Source organism: Triturus cristatus, chromosome 7 (assembly GCF_964204655.1).
Source record: "Triturus cristatus chromosome 7, aTriCri1.1, whole genome shotgun sequence".
Taxonomy (NCBI): Eukaryota; Metazoa; Chordata; class Amphibia; order Caudata; family Salamandridae; genus Triturus; species Triturus cristatus.
This window is the reverse complement of record NC_140590.1, coordinates 1,729,994,375-1,730,008,870: the sequence shown is the minus strand read 5'-3', so window position 1 is coordinate 1,730,008,870 and position 14,496 is coordinate 1,729,994,375. Positions and strand designations below refer to the sequence as shown.

General features: G+C 40.6%; 1 protein-coding gene across 1 annotated transcript in view; it reads right to left on the bottom strand.

Moving 5' to 3' along the window:
- Positions 1-11,365, bottom strand: part of LOC146812913 (killer cell lectin-like receptor subfamily G member 1) — a 145,398-nt gene extending 134,033 nt beyond the window's left edge. The window contains exon 1 of the mRNA XM_085614645.1: positions 11,161-11,365. Coding sequence (XP_085470771.1) covers positions 11,161-11,239 — 79 coding nt within the window. The 5' untranslated portion in view covers positions 11,240-11,365. The remainder of the gene's footprint in view (positions 1-11,160) is intronic.
- Positions 11,366-14,496: the final 3,131 nt, after the last annotated feature.

Below are 14,496 nucleotides of genomic sequence, written 5' to 3'. Positions count from 1 at the left end.
ATACTGTCCTCTTCTCCAACAATCAGGGCAAGGAGCAGAGCTGTTACACAGCCCGCACCACGGCCGCCATCTTGCCTCTATCCAAAATTACTTAGGCATCGTGGTAAAGAATTGGCTAAAAGACTAAGGCAAAAAGCTGTTTATAATTATATAGGTAAAATCATGGACGCTAATGGGGTCATTCAAGAAACAAGAGAGGGGGTTTTGGAGTCCTTTCAAAAATGTTGTCAATTTCTTTATAGTGCTCCGCTCAGTGAGATACCTGATCATGATGGGGGGGATTATCTGAAGGGAGTTGCAACCACAGGACTTACTGAGTCGCAGAAAACATCTTTATCTGCCCCAATAACGTGGGAGGAAGTGGAAAAAGCTATATTAGCATTAGCTCTGGGTAAAGCAATGGGCCCAGATCAGATTCCTTTGGAGTTTTATCGTACTTTTAGAAATGTATTGAAAAATGAATTGCTGGAAGTATGTCAACAATCCTTTCTGGGTAGCCCTGCGGACTCATGGTCAGAGGCCATTATAGTATTTTTTTTTTAAACAGGGAAGAACGAAGTAGATATTGGATCTTATAGACCCATATCTCTTCTCAATGCGGATAGTAAAATCTATTCAAAAATTGTTGCGAACAGGCTAAATAATCTTATGCCCTTGTTGGTATCCAAGAGACAACATGGTTTTATTATGCGGCGTGATACGACAGATCATGTTAAAAGGATCATTTCTTTATTAGACTGGGCACAGGCCTCCGATTCTCTGGTTGCAGTGGCTTAGTTAGACGCCGAAAAAGCGTTTGACCGGGTTTGCTGGAAGTTTTTATGGTCAACATTAGTTTGGAAGGGCTTTCCTGTTGAATTTATTAAAGCTATTCAGGCTTTATATAAAAATCCAAAAGCGGTGCTGCGTATTACAGGTCGGCTTTCTGTCAATATAATAATTAATAGGGGGACAAGACAAGGTTGTCCCACTTCGCCTCTGTTATTTGCTCTGTATATTGAGTCTTTTTTAAACAGTTTGGATAATAATGCTGGAATTAAACCGGTTCGGATACACGATATAGCTTATAAGGTGTTTGCATATGCAGACGATATTGCTATAGTTACAACAGATATTAAGACTGCCTTACCCAAGCTAATAGAAGCGTCAGAAGAATTTGGCAGGTATTCTGGATATAAGCTTAATGTTTCTAAGACTCAATTACTTCATTCAGATTCAGGACGTCCACACGATATGCATTTTAAGGCGGAGGCTATATACTTAGGTATAAAAATATCAGCTGATATTGATAAGATTGTTCGTTTCAACACTGATCCAATAATTGCCTCTGCTAATAAAACCGTAGAAAGACTGGACAATCTGCATCTGTCTTTATATGGCCGTAGCAACGTGTTGAAAATGCTTATTTTTCATAAATTTTTGAATTTATTTCGAACTATCCCTTTGTTCTTTTCTATCTCTATATTTAATCGAATCGAAAGAATGTCTTCCAGGTTTCTCTGGAGCTATCATAGATCTAGAAGAGCTTTGAAAAAGTGTACTTTACCACGAGATAGAGGGGACTGGGCAATTCCTAATTTTCCGTTATATTTTTGGTCTATTTTTTTTACAGAATATGGGCGTTTTACTTGTTAATGAAACATGTTTGGATGAATCAGTAAGGCCATCAATATATGAGATGGTATTAGGAGAAGAGGCACGACAGTGCTTAGTCCGCATTATTGAGCCTAGTTATTATAAAAAAAACTAAATTCAAAATTATCATAACTGCTTTTGAGATCTGGAGGAAAATCAAAAAAAGAATTGGACTTAGTTCCAATTTAAATTATTATACTCCTTTAAATAATTGCCCTTTGTTACCGGATATTTTCAAAGACTTAATTATGTTTAGATGGTATCGGTCTGGTATACGTCTATTGGGGGATTTATTTGATGGTCAACAGATATCCTCCTTTTTATTCTTACAACAAAAATACGATCTTTCTCGGACAGAATTCTTTAAGTTCTTACAGGTTCGCAGTTTTTTAGATAGAAAATGGGCTGATAATCAAATTTTGTTTCAAAAAGTTAAACTTATCGAAGCACTTCGGAAAAGATCGAGAATTGGCTATATTTATCAATTAATGTTGGCAAAACATCAGGACGATTTATCAGCGTTGGAAGATAAATGGCAAGATAAATTTGGTGTGGAAGGAATTGATATGCATAGAGTTATAGAAATTTCCACCAAAACGCTATATAGTGGATCATTAATAAGTCAACATTTTATGTCCATTTATGATTTATACTACACACCTGCTAAACTTGCTAGATGGGCACATGGTAGAGTGAATAAATGTAACCGATGTGGACTTGTTGCTGCAGCCACTATACATATGTTTTTTTTGTGCCCAAAATTAAATCAATTTATTAGAGATGTAGAGCATTTTTTGTCTACTCATTTAGGTGTTCAAACACAAATTACTGCAGAATTAATTATTTTGGGTGCACAAACTAGTAGAGATAGTACCAGAACAGATTTGGAGGATAGATTTGTATTTATATGTATGTCAATCTTTCGGTGTTGTATCACGACGCAATGGCTTGATATCGAACCACCTGTTTTTAGTAACTGGCAAGCTAGATTACTGTCCGTATATCATTTGGAAATGGCTGTCTATAAAACAAAGGGCAAGAAAAGAAGGTTAATCGGCTTGAAATTATGGACCCCACTCTCTAACTGGCTATGAACCTTATTTTGTGCTGTTAATTTATTGATTTCATATGTCATGTACTTACTTGACTGATGGCATATTTATTTTGTTTGTATTCATTGTTTTTTGTCTTGGCTGTCTGATGATAGAAAAATTAATAAAGAAATAAAAAAAAAAAAGTAAATAATCAAAATTAATATTTGGCTGCTTCCCCTGGAATTTATTAACCTTTTTTTCCTTTTCTAACTTATTTGTATTTTGCACTTTTGCACATATGGTGGCTCTGATATTTGCACTTGATGTTATAGACATGATGGTTCCATTAGGCCCACTTGGGCATAACAATTGCAGCAGCTAACTTTGCGAATAGATTGTTACAGGTATATGCTTATGGGTATTTGATTACAAATATTCAGTAATGAAAAGATGACTTCATATTTTATGAATTTATTTCTTTTTAATGTATATTTACCTGTTCTTAGCTACCAATGTGCTGTTTATGGGCAATTTTTAGCAGCTTTACAATTATTTAAATTATTTAAATATTTAAATATGTATTTATTTATTTATAATATTTTTGATTATGATATTTTATTATTATGTATCACAATCCCTCGTTTGGCATTGTTTTGTTGCTTTGAATCTATCTTCTATGTCTATTATGCTAGAAGTCTGTCTTGCACTGTCACTTTAAATAGCACTCGACTGAAACGCGTTATGGCGGTTGGTGAAGGGCGTTGAACGAAAATAAATTATAGCACTACGAATTTGGGTCCGTATCGTCTGTTTTGCACATAAAGGAATGGTGTGCAGGACGAGCAATTGGAATATATATATATATATATATATATTCACTGAAAAAAACATAGGTTTCACACATGTTATAGTTAGCTGGACATTTTACTGATAAAAAACCAATGAAATTCCCCCGTTATAGTTACTGCAGGCAACTATAACTCACGCGACCGCAATCCTCTGCTGATGCTAATACTGTATTTAGACACTTATTTGCCCATGTCTTCTTCCATTAAATTTTAGCTTTACATATATTACAAATATTTTTTTTTCATAAAGACACATATGTCATCAGCAGAAGATTGCGGTCGCGTGAGTTATAGTTGCCTGCAGTAACTATAACGGGGGAATTTCATTGGTTTTTTATCAGTAAAATGTCCAGCTAACTATAACATGTGTGAAACCTATGGTTTTTTCAGTGAATTTGCAAGGTTTTTTAAATGCTAAGTTACTTTACGCCATTCGTGGCGTGCGCGCCCAGTTAACGCAGTTCGTTCCGTGCGCGCACGGTGCGCTTCGCGCACCGTGCGCGCACAGTGAGCACGCGGTGCGCTTCGCGTACCGCGCGCCCACTTTACGCAGTTAGTGCCGTGCACGCACAGTGGTCACGCGGTGCGCTGCGCGCACCGCGTGCCCACGTTAAGCGGGATGGCCCATGTACGCACGATGCGCTTCGCGCACCGTGCGCACATGGGGGACATATTTTGCGCATCTTTGTGAAATGTATTCTTTGTTAACTTCTTAGATGTTATATGCCATGCACAAATGGTGCCCTTCGGGCACCATTTGCACACGGGGTGGGGAGAATGTGGATAATTTTTTTTTTTTTACAATTTTTTACCGTACGCGTACGGTAAGCGTAATCGGCGATTTTCCGAAAAAAAAAATAATTTTTTTTTTGGGCTTGGGGGTGGTTTGGGGACCCCTGTATCAATGCTGGGTGGTTAGGATCTCATGAAACTGCCTCTTTACACATTTTTGGGGTTCGTTTTTGCTTCCCACCTCAGGAAGCGAGAGAGAAAATGGCGGCCGCCGCTTCCTGGTTTCGACCGATTCGAATGTTTACTAAGATCTAAGAGCCAATCCGAATCGCGCTCGCGCACGCCACCGTACGCGTACGGTAAGCTTACGGTAAGCGCACGGTAAGCGCACCGTAAGCTGCCACAGATATATATATTGATTTAAAGGCTATTTTCTCAGAATCTACTGAACAGATTTACACCAAACCTACAAAAGGCACTTCCTTGACCTGGGGACTACCTCTCTGCCAAATTTCATTAAATTCTGTTCAGCCGTTCGGGCTGTAGCCCTGTCTAAAGGTCCTATGGAAAAATGCATGGGAAAAACGCGTTTTGGGACCCCCTTTTATCTCAGCCCCCGCTTGACGAATCCCCCCGAGACTTTCAGGGTAGGAGCGGAGCGTAGCGCCCCACCTATTTTGAAAAATTCGCGAGGATTCGTCGACCGGCGCCAAAGTTATTCAAAATAGAATGTTGCGGATTTCCTATGGAAACGTGGTCCTAACTATAACTACCTACTGGCGACCGCCAGTAGGTAATATATATATATATATATATATATAAATATATATATAGGCTTGATCACCAACAATCAGTACAAACTTTGATTAGTCTTTTACATACTTTTCTTCCGTGCTCGTGACAAGTCACGTGATGTGACTACAAATGTAGTGTGTTGAAAGACAGACTCGTAGTTTAACGGGAGAAATAACCATTATACTTTTAGCTTATTAGCATTCGATCGTTAATACAAATCATGACGCATTCAATAAAATTAAATTGAATTCAATGGCCTGGCAAATATATTATCTTGTCCCAAAACAATCAATACAATTGTACGCGAGTGCATAATTCATTCAATCGCTAAAGAAAAAAGTATAACTCATTAATTGACTAGAGTTAAATTCAGGCATATATATTGACTCTCCCAAAATGGATCGTTACATGCAAGTGCATAATTCATTTCCTCTTACATTGTTCGCTGAGTCGGGACTATGCAGCTGTGTAAGCTAAAGTTATATTGCTCTCTAAACCCATGTGGGTTTTTCTTAACCGTGCATAGATGTCTATATAGCAACCTGCTTGCTATGGCAGGAAACTTTCACAATTAGACCCAAGTGGGCAAAAATTGTTTTTTTCAATGCGAATGTTACGATTCTCCCTTGACTACTTCTCAAAAGGGAAATAAACAGTGCACAAACTAAACCATATTACAAAAACAGCTCATACATATAAACAATAACGAGGGGGATAGCTACTATAATCTTGTATATATATACAGTATTCAGGTTCTTACAGATGTGTTATTAGGTCTTCCTCCATGTTAAGACCTGTGGGGGTTCGTGTGTTGAGTGCAAGAATGTAACATGACTCAAGTTTCCTCAACTTTCTCTCTCGATTACCCCCTCTGACGTTTGGCGGTATGCTGTCAACGACAAAATACGAAAGGCCTGTCTCTTTCTTCTCATGATGAGATTCAAAATGGCGTGCTACGGGGTAGGTCTTATCCCCATTTCTGATGGCCCTCAGGTGTTGCAGAACTCTGTATAGGAGGTGGTATTTTTGCCATAGCTATGGCAAAAATACCACCTCCTATACACTAGGACTCTCTAAAAGATCTAAGAAGATCATAGGCAGCTACTCATGTAAAACGGACTATGCTGTATACGTGCTGCAATGCCCTTGTGGCATGCGGTACGTGGGCAGCACTATCCATCCTGTTCATAAGAAAGTTCTGCAACACCTGAGGGCCATCAGAAATGGGGATAAGACCTTCCCCGTAGCACGCCATTTGTGTATACTGAGAACGGTGCACCCTGTCTCCAAGAAATGTACAAATTTCAAGGAAAAGTAGTACTACTACGTATTAGGAATGCCAATGAACGAACTTAGAAAACTGCAACACAGCATAAAGGCATTAGCATTACCAAATCACTGAGTAGAGGGAAGGTCCAAGTATGTGGGGGTTTATTTACTAAGATTTTACACCATGCGTGCATCACATAAGAGACACAAATCGGCGCAGAATATTTTTTTACCTCTTTACTTTCCGGCGCAAAACATGTTTTGCGCCGGAAAGTAAAGAGGTAAAAAAATGTTTTGCCTGGAAAGTCACTTGAAAGTAACACAAAGCAGGGCATGGAAGTGCTTTGCAGTACTTAGCGCCAAGGGGACGTTCCATGGGTGTTGCATTGCTGTTCCCAAATAACCACCAAAGGTTTTAGATGTAAAACCCTATTTACTTAAATAAGCAACCAAGGTTTAAGGCAAGAAACTGCGCCCATTACAAACAGCCGCTATGAAGGAGATATACTTTCGTTTCTCCTTTTCTGACTTTGCATGTGTGCTGCACTGTACAGCACACTGCAAAGCGGGAAAAGGTGTAAAGATTCTCTAAGCATATTCTTTTTGTACTGGAAGCTTGTCCTTCCAATATAATACACTCACGGAGACACCGTTGTACTATGGTGCAAAGGTGCGTCATTGGCGCTTGGCAGCACATTTCTGCGCCAGCGCTAGGGAGATGGGAGGAGAGGGCTGTACCCTGTAGATATGGCGCACTCATGCTCTCTGCTTCGCACACAGCGCAGCGCAGCATTTGCGGCTGCTGCACTGCGCTGCGCTGCGTGATGATTCAGTATATCTGAGCCTAGGTGTGACAATGTGGCGCAGACAAACCTATGACCGGTGTCCTCCCACCCAAGCTACAATACTGGGAATCACACGTCACGAGGGTGGGGGAGTGACGTCATTGGAGCAGTGCACTCGTGCCATGCAGGATAGAGGGCTTGAGACTCTTCAACCATGCGAAGAGCATTTGAAAGCGAAAGTAGGTTTATCTCAGATGACCTCTGACAGTGTTTGAGGTGAAGGCCTTCATGCTCTGGAATTGTCTACGGGGAATCACAAAGGTGGTGGTTCTGTTATGGAATGGAGGGCCATCAATTGAGATACTACAAGAAATTGGCACGAGAACCCCTCCCAAACAGTTTGATGGTATGCTCCGACAAGGTGCAGCAGTTCTAATCAAGGGCAGAAATGTCCTGGAATAGACCCAGGAGGGCGCACACGTGCTTTTCATTGAAGATGTCCTGTTTGTGACTTCAAACCACAGAGGTCAAGTGGTTTGTGAAGCACTAAAGAAACTGTCACCTTAGGGTGCCTCTGGTTAGAGAACCAAGTGTCTCCTCCACAAAAGGGCCAGCGCCAGGTGCACTTCGAAAAAAATGAAAACACCGCACTGACGTAATTCAATGTCAAATGCGGTGGCGAAAACCTACAACCGGAAATGACTCCAAATGAGAGCGGATTATATCTTACACATAAGGATCAAAAGTTGCAGATATATTAAATATTATTCATCTGAAACTCTCGGGTGTCAGCGAACCGGACACGAATGGTTTTAAGTCACAAAGTTTTCCTCTCACATGCATCCCATAATACTCACAAGTACTACAAATTAATACAAGTAGTTAGCAAGGATTTCTGCATGTGGGTTTTCACTTAAAGTGGATTCTCTTGGCCTCCTTTTAAGTTCTTCTGAGAATAAGGAAGCGCTGAATGCCACATGGAAGAGAGGGGCATATTTACAAGGGCCATATCACCGCTTTTTTGGCTTTAAAAGCCAAAAAAGCGGAGCTCAAAATATCGCCCTATTTACAAGAGGGTGATAACATGCATTAGCGCATGTTAGCACCCTTTTACCCGACGCCTCCCTTTGCATCTCTAATGAGATACAAATTGGGCTTCACTGAGCAGTACAACCTTGTAAATATCGCTGATGTACACATCGCGATATTTACAAGGCTGCCCACGCATTTTACCAGAAGTTATTTTTGGGAGAAAACCGCTGTTTTCTCCAAAAACTAACATCTGCTAAAATGCAGACTGCGCTATACTTACCATTGGGGGTGGATGATGCTGATACGACCACAGGGTCGTATCAGCAAGGTTATCGCCGTTTTGTAGGGAACATCGCTGGAAAACCAGCGATGTTCCATGGAAAACTTCGCTATCGCTGGGAAATTATCGCTATTGCACTATGAGTTGTTAATACAATGGTAGTATGGCGATAATTTCCTGCGATAGCCAGCGATAACATTTTTCCCGCGAAGAGCAGCCAGCGATAATTATCGCTGTCCATGGTTAATATGCCCCAGAGTTTTTAAGTTAAAGTCACGCGAAAACGGAGCCTTCATTTTCATCAATGAACGTCCCTCACAAGGAGCCAGTGACGCTTTGATCGGAAAACCTCCCAAAAACAAAGGAACTGCTTTACTCAGATGATAATAACTTTGGACGCACCCAGCTTTAGAGATGGAAAACAGACTTCGGTTCTGATGAAGGCAGATCGGAGTAGGGCTAGCCTTGATAAATGATGACGCAATGGTATCTTGTCTCGTTTTAACTTTAAAATACATACACAAATCAAGAAATATCGGAGTCGCAAACTATACATTTAAAACAAGAAAAAATAAATGCTTAAATATTCTGTGAGAGTTGAGGACTAAAATGCAGCAATGCAATATATTAAAATTCATAGGGGCAGATTTACAAGCCCCTTGCGCCACTTTTGCGTCATTTTTAACATGGGAAAAGTGACGCAAAAGTGGCGCAAGGGGCTTGTAAATCTGCCCCATAGTGTCACTTGCCATTCAGAGAACGAGTGCTTTCCAAAAATGGCGTAGGATAAAAAAATGTAACCATAATAGTCAAACTACTTAAGAAAACTCAAGAATAAGGAGCACCCGGAAACTAAAAAAAAAAGAATTTAATTTACTTTTATTTATCGCTCAATACAAAGGGGCAGATTTAGAAGTCCCTTTGCGCCACTTTTGCGTCCTTTTTCCCATGTTAAAAGTGATGCAAAAGTGGCGCAAGTGGCTTGTAAATCTGCCCCAAAGTGTATCTCATTGTACGTAAATGTTCATGGCTTGCACACAGCCAGAGGACATGGCAATGGCACTTAAGAGAGAATGCCTTGAGGCCTTGGAAAAACAACATTCTACACTCTGCCCCACCTCGAAAAACTAAAAGGAAATGTAGTAAGGAGCTCACCTTTTCAATGAATTACAAGACAAAGGGTTAATTTCTAAGGAAAACATCAGATCTGCCGATTATAGCCCAACATGTACCGCTTCAGTGGCATTAAGACATATAAGAACTGATGTTGAATAAACAGTTCTATGAAACAAAACTCAATAGCATCAAAAGTATGCTGCATGAATCTTGAATAAAAAGTCATAATAAGCATTGTTTGGACAGATGTGGGTTCATGTATGTGAAAGCTGTGGAGCATTGAAATGACCCCTGAAATGTTTTTCTGGAGCCAGCACTGGTGCCCTTTCTTCTTTGGCACAAGGTCTCTACTGTTTGTACCGTATTTAGACAGGCCTTTGGATAAGCAGAAGTTTGGGAGAGATTCTTCCAGCCCCCTCTGCCCACCAAACCACCTGATCACCAGCATTGTGCCTAGGGAGGATGGGCAGTGTGGATGGTCCCTCGAATTCCTGCCCTGCCCACCTCTCTCTCTGCTGCAGCAAGGCAACCATATCACGGTCGAAATACCAACCTGCAAACATTTCCTGTCTACTGGACAACTAGCGCTGCACTGTCAAGGTATGTAGAGATGGAGCGACGGAAAGAGGTAAGTCGCTGCTTACCTCCATATGCTTACCTTAATGACATGGCGTTAGACGATATGGTAAATGCAGTATCTGTGTATGTCGACTTGTCGTTTCCACTGTGATATAGTGACACATAAATAATCTATGGAAGTCGGAGTTGGTGGGATGAGGGTTGTTCTCAGAAAAGTCATACATGTTCCAAGCACTTGAGTATGTCGTCTGAGCCACCTGTACGTCCTTATTTGTATTCTAGAAAGACAGGTCCCACAGAAATAGAAATAGGTGTGTAGCTGTGTGTGTAAGTGTACCCAGTTATAGAGACCATGGATGCCAGCAGAAAGCAATGGATGGTGCTGGATAAGGATGTTGTAATCACTGGTAATTACTCTGGCCAGCATTTCACTCCACTTTCACTGCTTTGTGCAATTACAAATAGCACCCAGTCTTGGTCCTGCCCTAATCTGGGCAGTAACACATAGACTCCTCTGTCACATTCCTTCTGCTAGGAGTAACCTCAGATAGATTTTAGCCTCACTGAGGGGCCGGTTGAGTGACATTACAGAAAAAGGAGATTCAACCATGGACTTGAGTGGGAGCAGGAGTATTTATGGGGGCTAAGAATACAGGCATCATTTTACATTCGAGCACCTGCAGAAAACAATTGTTAAAGAAAATCATTTTTATTCGGCTTGTTCTCAGCATGTCACGTCCCACGCCTTACGACTCCCACATTTCTATTCATGAATTGAACGAATGAGTGGATGGAAAACATGAAAGGAATAAGTGAACTAGGGAAGACAGTTCAATTGCAAAAAAGCCAACAATTCTGAGCTTCGTGGTAAAACAAAAATCTGGGATAGTATGGTGCGAAGAATTAAAAAACAATTACCCCAAATAGGATGGGAAACAAACAATTTCAGTAAAAAGCAAGCAAAGTTCCAAAGTTTTGCTGAGTATTAGAAGCTCTTCCTAAACAAAGTATGTGATATGTTCACCAGTGCTTGACAAGTACCAGAATCACCTTACCTGCTCTGCTCCGTTGAGAGGTTGTGGGATCTCTCTCCTGCTTACAGAACTTCACGTCGGCGTATGTCACATCTGCCATCCCCGGGTATGACTTGGCAACACTGTCTCTAACTAGCGCTGCGCTGGAGTGGACTAACGTGGAGCAGAGGGTCTGTTCTGATGTGTCTCGAGCACATAAGATGTCTCTCACCTCTGAGACACGAAAGAGACTGAGCACACCAATCACACTTCAATCTATTGAAAAAGCAGGGAGGGGGAGTCCTGCCTGGTTGGAGGAAGGGGAGGGAGATTGCAACAGATCGAAAGAGTTGCCTGTTCTGCGTCACGCAAAAGGTTCAAGAAGTGCAAGTTAAGGCAGTCAACGGGTGGGGAGAATACACCTGATGAGTTTGACACTTAAGAAGCAAGTTTTGAACTCTGTGGAACAAACATATTGTGGGCAAGCTATCACCCGGTCAAACATACCACGAGTCATAATGCCATCTTCAGGTAAATAAGTATTAGCTTTAAATCAGTGTGTTAGTGTTAGATTTAGGCTCACAGCAAGGATTCATTTCAGAGTTAGGAGTAGGTTCAGATCTAGGGTTAGGCTCAAGGCATAGGAATGCTTGTGGATCTGTGGGTATCTCAGGACTGGGGAAGGTATTATAGCTATGTTTAGGTGCATGGCTAAGGTTAAGGTTACGTTTATGGTTGTAGTTAGGTTTAGGGTTTGTGCTAGGAACAGGTGCAGTAGTATGTTTGCATGTGCTATGAAGTTTACCATTACATTGCCTTTACTTGTATGGTGTAAATATTTCTCGGTTGCCTGTGTGATTTTTTTGTCATAATGAAAGCCCCCAAACCATCCTGCAGAGCTTTAAGTTGTCAGGGCTACTGTGGGTATGGAACATGGAGGACCAAATGATACAGCAAGGTTATCTGATATATATGACAAAAACTCAAGGTATGCGGACATTCTCCAGCAATACATTTTTTATCCATTTCGGCCGGAAACATCATTGAAATCTGCACATTTTGCAAATTATTTGGCAAATGAAGTAAATTCGTAATTATGAATTAAATACTGCTTCCACAGAATTGAATAAATCTACTAACCTCACAATGGCCCATTGCCTTATGAGCAATGTATTCCAAAATCAATATAGCAGTGAGAAGGTTGGATCAGGGACATCTTAAGGGTTTTGGGGGCCCTGGGCCAAACGCATTGAGGTGGCCCCTAATTTTTGACACCAGTTTCAGTTCTTTCAGGCCCTCTTTGGCCGGGTCACTCACAGTGCACAAGTGCTTTAGTTCAACTTCTAAATGTCTTTATATCAATTTTTCAGGGATAGTGATGTGTGTTTTAAAAATTGTAACACAAAAGCATCTCACTATTATTACTGCAAATCATTTCTGTGACATTTTTCATATGTGAGGTCCTGTTTTTATCTAAAAGAAACAGTTTTGTGGATGTTGCATGAAACATAAACACATCATTTGTCTGCAAATGTCTGCAATACACTTTCACGCATCACCCTCATTAAATCTACATTAAAGTAAAACTCTATTTAAAACAATCTGTTTAAGAATTATACAAGATCTTCAGGACAAGAGTCTCTCAAGAACAGAGCGGACTCTATCAGGGCCCCTGAAAGGCTGGGGCCCTGGGCCAGAGCCCACTTTGCCTATGCCTTAAAACAACTCTGGGTTGGATGGGCTACGTGCCCACGCCTTCCCAAGACGATAATTCTGATTTGAACAATAATGCGATACCTATCTATCCTAAAAAGACCTTTAAATCCTGCATCTATCTTAAAACAGGAAATAATAGCCCTTTATTTCAGTACTCTCACACACATGGACTCGTGTGGCATGCTTCATCACTGAGTCCACACCCAATATGTCAACTACCCATGGGTAGGCTTAATCCCACTATTTGGGGAGGACTTTTTCTTTTTTATATAACAAATTTTATTGAGTTTTGCAGTTCATAACGGACAATGCCCAATAGATATATTTCGGATACAGTATATGTGAGATGGTACCAATTATATCCAAACAACATTATCGCCTGTGAATGTACAGGCCAACAACTGAGGCCTTTGATATTTTGGGACACTGATATAGGTTAGAATTGCCTCAAGGTAACTTCCTTTTATATTCTTTCAAAATCTAGGGACCTTGGGCAGGTAAAACCCTAAAGAGCTGTCAGTAATACAGAGACAGCAAATCTACGAGCTTACTATTGCCATAATGATTACTGTTATTGTTGGTATTTCTATCATTGTTATGTTATTGTAATATTATTGTTATTATTATTATTATTATTAGACATAGTAGTAGTAATAGTGGTGGTAGTAGTAATGGTGGAAGTAGTAGTTGTAGTACAACTACTACAACTCTTTCTGCTACTACTGCTACCACTAATACTACTGCCACGAATAATAATAGTGACGATATAAGGATGATGATGAGGATGATTATTGGGTTTTTTTAAGTCCAGGAACAGATAAAACATAACAACTTTGAGCCAGGTGATCACATTAAGACTTCCAGCTGCAGAGCCACAAAAGTATTTTGGAACTAAGAGACGTCCATGATGTTTGATTTACAAGGTCACTGGTGCTCCTTAGTTTACTTAGTTTTCCCCTTTATTCAAACTTGTATTCTAACAGAATTGAAAATCATAAAAATTAAGAGGATTCTTTCAGGTCCCATCTTTGCTTCACTTCTTTTGCAGTAGAATAATTTCATTTCCTCAATTACACACATGACAGTTGATCAACGTCAGCGTCAGAACAAGCGAGTATGCATGAGTAACCGGTAAGCCACGCCGAAGCTGTTCCGACTATGCGGCAAACAAAACAGATACTACAGATCTGATCCCTGAACATAAGGGCGGTGAGTACAAAACACCCACCCCACAACTATCCTCGGTGAGCCAAAAGGTGCTCTCCCAAACTCTTCGGTCCTGACGAAAGCCTCTAGAGTTTACACGAGGCTGAAACATGTAGACCATCACTAGACCATCACCAGTGCATTAAACCAATAACGAGGTTTTCACATGCACGATAACTTTTTAATTTCCCATGTCATTAACTTCAAGAATAAAGGATACGAAATTTGATACTGGGAATTTTATCTTCAACTTCACAATTTTTTTGAGCGCGAGTACGCCCTCTTTTTTATCTCTGGCCACTACTGCGGAACCAGTTGGTCTTCCTCCATGTGGAGGTTAGCATATTGACAAAAGAAGCCCAATGATCATGCTTCTACGGTACACGAAGGCGGAGAATCAACATAAACCGCCCATTGCTTGTGTACGTATATGAGGGTTTTTTAACGACGAATACC